At 42.9% G+C, this 5,877-nt stretch overlaps 1 protein-coding gene across 3 annotated transcripts in view; it reads left to right on the forward strand.

The window, feature by feature from the left end:
- LOC115229590 (protein AATF-like) overlaps nt 1-4,141 on the forward strand; it is a 22,414-nt gene extending 18,273 nt beyond the window's left edge. For all 3 annotated transcript variants that reach the window (XM_029799918.2, XM_036499265.1, XM_036499266.1), the window contains 3 exons: nt 1,041-1,226; nt 3,282-3,390; nt 4,003-4,141. In XM_029799918.2, coding sequence (XP_029655778.2) covers nt 1,041-1,226; nt 3,282-3,390; nt 4,003-4,119 — 412 coding nt within the window. In that variant the 3' untranslated portion in view covers nt 4,120-4,141. The remainder of the gene's footprint in view (nt 1-1,040; nt 1,227-3,281; nt 3,391-4,002) is intronic.
- The last annotated feature ends 1,736 nt before the right edge of the window (nt 4,142-5,877 follow it).

The following is a 5,877-nucleotide window of genomic DNA, read 5'->3' on the forward strand; positions in this document are numbered from 1 at the left end:
GTAAAGAAATAGGTATTTCATTTGTCTTTACTTTCTGAGGTCAGCTTCGCCTGTCATCTTTTTGGGGTTAATAAATTAAGTACCAGTGAAATACTGGGGTCGATGTAATTAACACATGCCTTGTGGAAAAAATTTGAAAACATTATTATTATTATTATTCATGTAACGTTTGAAGCTGTCTGCCACTTGAGTCTGCAGTGAAGAATTAATGTTCCACTTTTCATTGGCAAGGAATTGCACAACCAGGCTTCAGATCTTTTCCTTTTGAACGGCAGATGTCAACACAATTTCTAGTTGACTAAACACTTTAAAACTTCGTATACTGGTAGAATGTGTTTATAAAAATCATTTTCTCTTGGTTTTATTGAGAAAATTCTATAGTTTGTAAGATATTTCGTCTGAAAATCCAAGCATTTCGGCAATTTTAACCAATCGATTACCTCCGTTCAACTAAAATCATTTGTTGCATCTAAAACTGAGACAACATCATGTAACTAACCTTAAGCCTTCCCCCTAACCCTAAATTTTTTTCTTAATTGTTAAATTAATTTAATTCCATTGCTTTAGTTTTTTTTTACACGCGTAACAATTAAGAAAAAAAAAAATTTAGGGTTAGTTACAGGATGTTGTCTTAGTTCTAGATGCAGCAAATGATTTTAGCTAAATAGAGGGCATAGGATTGGTTAAAATTCGAAAAATTAAACTACGTTAAACAAACAAATTACAATTTTCTCAAGAAAGCCAAGAGAAAAAAATGTTTTATTTTGACACATTCTACCAGTCTACGAAGTTTAAAAGTGTTTAGTTAACTAGAAATTGTCTGCCGTTCAAAAGGAAAAGATCCCCAGGCTTCCTCTCTCTTTCAGTTATGTCAGGAAGTGGTGTGGTCCACTTGTCTGAAAGGCTTAAAAGCAGGCATTTTCCTCCCTGGTCAAGCTTTCATCAGCTTCTTCGTGTACCCCTGAAAAGTGTAGCACTCGAAGAGTAGAGAGTATTGTAGCTGTTGTTTCATTTGATCTTCTTTCTCTCTGCTTCAAAAGGGACAGCAAGAATGACGACATTGAAGATGAAGATGATGAGGAAATTCCTAGCGATGACGAAGGGGAAGTTACAGTCAACCCACAATCCTCTGTTACAGTTGACTGCAAAGTGAAGAAAAGGAAGTTGTTGCCTCCACAAATCCGGGGATTCCTTGCTAAAAGGGCACGTAAATTTGAAACCTGTCGGTAAGGGTTCCATTCATACTCTGTCCTTTTTTTCTTTAAAAGCTTTTATTTACCTCATTCTATCCTTAAATTTTCTTGCATTATGATGCAAACTCCTGTTTGTCAATCTTTTTATCCTGAAGAAGGAAGCCAGTATTATGGTTAATGCTTAGATACATCCTCTACTGGTTGCATATCCTCGACTTATTGCATACTCCATCTGCCATTTACAAACATTACAATTAGTACATAATTCCAAGCCTCCAGAAACAGCTGTCGGGCTTAAAATACCACGCCTTCTCCCATTAGTTTTCTGCATTTTTTATATTTCATGTAAATATATAAATATCTATATTTATATGCTTATACATGAGTATCCATCTTCTGAACATTTATATATATATATATATTAGAGGGAAACCACTATAAGGGCAACCCTTATGCTAGAAGCAGATCCGCTATGGTCTTACCACTAAGAAATGCTCTCAAGAAAAGTTTTTTTGCTAAATTTTTCTTGAGAACATTTCTCAGTAGTAAGACCATAGCGGATCTACTTCTAGCATAAGGGTTGTCCACACAGTGGTCATCCTTCTCATATGTATGTATGTGTGTGTGTGTGTGTATATATCATCATCATCATTTAACGTCTGTTTTCCACGCTAGCACGGGTTGGACGGTTTCGACCGGGGTCTGGGGAGCCAGGGGCTGCCCCAGGCTCCAGTCTGGTCTGGCAGTGTTTCTACAGCTGGATGCCCTTCCTAACGCCAACCACTCCGCAAGTGTAGTGGGTGCTTTTTACGTGCCACCTGCACAGGTGCCAGAGGGGTCTGGCATCAGCCACGGTCAGTTGGTGCTTTTTATGTGCCACCTGCACAGAAGCCAGTCGGGGCGGTGCTGGCATCGGCCACGTTCGGATGGTGCTTTTTAAGTGGGGGGAGGGTGCGGAAATATAGGGGAGCACCAGTGGGGAGGGGTGTTCGGAGAAACGATGACAGGTTCTAGACAAGTAGAACGTAGGATATCACGAGAGGGGTAATGCATGGTGAAATAGCGTATTGAAGAGGGGGGTTCGAAGAGTAGACACCTATAATGGTGGTGGGAGAAGCGACATCCGGTATAGATGGAGCAAAAATATAGAGATATCCGTTATTGGTGGTGGGGGTGGGCAAGGGCGGGTGCACCGGGAATATGCGAAGGTTGAACTTGATGGGCTGGCTTAAAAATGCTCTTAGCAATGGAAGGGGGGAAAAGAAGAGGGGGGGAGGGCATACAACGTAAAAGAGGGAGAGAGAGAGAAGGGAATAGTGGAACCCCGCGAAAATCGGCCGCCATTGAAAAAATCCTGTATGGAGAAACTCAAATATCTATTCTGTATTTAGCGAGACACGAGGCCGGAAACTGATGGTCAACAATAACTAATAAATTATACAGAATATGCAATACAAGGCGAAATAATAATACTAATAAACAAATTGTCGACTGGGGGTCAAAGGGATAATACTAATAATAATAATAATAATAATAATAAACAGCTTAACCACTAGAGATCAGACAAATTTGCATGAGAATATTACTGGTACAGATTACGGGATGAATTAGATTAGAAAGATTTTCTTATCTTGGGAACATTTCGTTTTTCGGCCTGACACGGTGATATGCGAAGGTACACACATATTGTGTAAATATATATGTATATTTATTTATAAATATGTGTGTGTATATTTATATATATATAAAGTAAAAGACCCCCTACAGTCATGAATGACCATGGGATTGCATCTGGAAAGTTCCCTTCCAAAGCAAATGTCCAGGCAAGGTCATTTGTGGAAAAGAAGCAATCACCCATGCATACTAGCCACTCCTCCCCCTCACTTTACGCCACTGGTGTTATCCAAGGGAGAGACAGTGGCAGAAGCAGCTTGGTACCAGTGACACACACATACAGATGAGTGAGTGGCAAAACGAAAGAAAGTGACACTCAACACATTTCATTACATATATTTATGTCTGTGTGTCTTATCTCACACTCTTTCCCTCTGCCTCTTCTCTCATCCTTTCTCTTGTTCTTCCCCTCAGTAATGCTGTGATACAGAAATGGGACACCAAGACCAGACTCGCCTCAGGGAAACTCAACAAAAAGTCTTTCAGTGCACTGGAGCAGTCTGCTTTAAAACAGATTGAACAGGTAGGTTGAAGGTTCAATCCCAGTCTGGGTGTATTGGTGTGTGTGTGTGTGTGTGTGTAATTCTCCCTTGGAAATAGGGGTGCATAGGTATGTGAATAATAGTAGGGGATGACTGCTGCTGCTAGATACAAGGTTTGTGATATCAGCATCACACACACACAGGCATATACACACACATCATCATCATCATCATATATGCATACGTGTGTATGTCATCATCATCACCATTTAATATCCGCTTTCCATGCTAGCATGGGTTGGATGATTTGACTGAGGACTGGTGAGCCAGATGGCTGCACCAGGCTCCAATCTTGATCTGGCAGAGTTTCTACAGCTGGATGCCCTTCCTAACGCCAACCACTCTGAGAGTGTAGTGAGTGCTTTTTACATGCCACCAGCACGAGGGCCAGTCAGGCAGTACTGGCAACGACCTCGCTCGAATCTTTGTACACATGCCACCAGCACAGGTGCCAGTAAGGCGACGTTGGTGGTTAAATAAGTATATTTTGGGGTAATTGGTTCCTCAACCCCTGCTCTATTGGATCTCTCTATATATATCTGTATATAGGCATGTCTTGTTTATACCCCAGTTGTGTTTCTTTCTATTTCCAGGTTTTATATGACAGAGAACGGCTCATAAAACGCACCCAGATTCAGCGGTCATCATACAAGATCTATGGTCAGCCTGAGAAGGAAGAGTCCATCACAGATGACAGGGTGAGTACTTAGTCTTAGTTCTTCTCACTTTAACCATTTCATCACGTGATGTTCCAGGGCTCAATATCAGATTATCATCATCATCATCATCATCCTTTAACGTCCGCTGGACAATTTGACTGTGGTCTGGCAAACCAGACTCCAATCTCATCTGGCAGAATTTCTACAGCTGGATGCCCTTCCTAACGCCAACCACTCTGAGAGTATAGTTGAATGTTTTTTACATGCCACCGGCACGAGGGCCAGTTTGGTGGTACTGGCAACGGCCACGCCCAAATGGTGCTTTTTACGCGCCACCTGCACTCCAATCTGATCTGGCAGAGTTTCTACAGCTGGATGCCCTTCCTAACGCCAACCACTCCAAGAGTATAGTGGGTGCTAAGTACCACCAGTTTGGTGGTACTTAGCAACGGTCACGCTCAAATGGTGCTTTTTACATGCCACCTGCACAGGAGCCAGTCCAGCGGCACTGGCAATGAACTTGCTCGAATGTTTTTTCAGGTGCCATCAGCACAAGTGCTAGTAAGGTGACGCAGGTAACGATCATGCTCAAATGGTGCTTTTTATGTACCACTGGCACGAAGGCCAGCTTGTTGCTCTGGCAACGATCTCACTCATATGGTACTCTTAACGCTCCACTAGCAACGGATGCCAGTCACCAAGTTTGATTTCGACTTCACTTGCCTCAACTGGTCTTCGCAAGCAGAGTTTACTGTCCAATGAAGATAAAGCATGCATAGGTGATTAAGATATTAAAATCTATTGGGGGACATAAATGCTGGGTGTCAGGTGCTCCAACAGGTGTTTCTGTTTGTAGAAGGTATAGACTATTAATTCTACATTATCTCAGTTCACTTGTTGGTAAACACAATCATGTAGATTGTGTTTTATACATGCATGATATGTGTGTGTGTGTATATAGGCACAGGCATGGCTGTATGGTAAAATCTTTGCTTCCCAACCACATGGTTCCGGGTTCAGTCCCACTGCATACCACTTAAGCCAAGTGTCTTCTTCTATGGCTTCAGGCTGACCAAAGCCTTGTGAGCAGATTTGGTAGACTGGAAACTGAAAGAAGCTCATCATCATCATCGTCGTCATCTTTTAACGCCTGCTTTCCATGCTGGCACGGGCTGGATGGTTTGATTGAGGACTGGAAAGGTTTCTACAGCTGGATGCCCTTCCGAACGCCAACCACTCTGAGAGTGTAGTGGGTGCTTTTTATGTGCCTCCGGCATGGGGGCCAGTCAAGCAGCACTGGCCCTAACCATGCTCAAATGGTACTTTTTACATGCTACTGACACGGGAGCCAGTTAGGTGGCACTGGCAACGACCATGCTCGAATGGTGCTTTTTATGTGCCTCCGGTACGGGACCAGTCAGGCGGCACTGGCATCAACCACACTTGTATGGTGCTTTTTATGTGCCACCAGCATGGGAGCCAATCTGGTGGGACAGGCATCGACCATGCTTGAATGGTGTTTTTTATGTGCCCGTGGCACAGGTGCCAGTCATGCTGTATTGACATCAGCAACGACAATGATTTCACTTGATTCAACAGGTTTTCTTAAGCACAGTATATTGCCCAATGATTGAAGGGTACTCTTAAATGGGGCCGGTTGTGTGACGCTGGCATCGGCCATGACTATGATCTCACTTGGCTTGCTGGGTTTTCTCAGTCATTTAACATCCTCTTTCCTTGCTGGCATGGGTTGGATGGTTTCACAGGAGCTGGCCAGGCAGAAGACCACACCAGACTTCTGTGTCTGTT

Source organism: Octopus sinensis, unplaced genomic scaffold, assembly GCF_006345805.1.
Source record: "Octopus sinensis unplaced genomic scaffold, ASM634580v1 Contig13114_ERROPOS71376+, whole genome shotgun sequence".
In the NCBI taxonomy this organism is placed as follows: domain Eukaryota; kingdom Metazoa; phylum Mollusca; class Cephalopoda; order Octopoda; family Octopodidae; genus Octopus; species Octopus sinensis.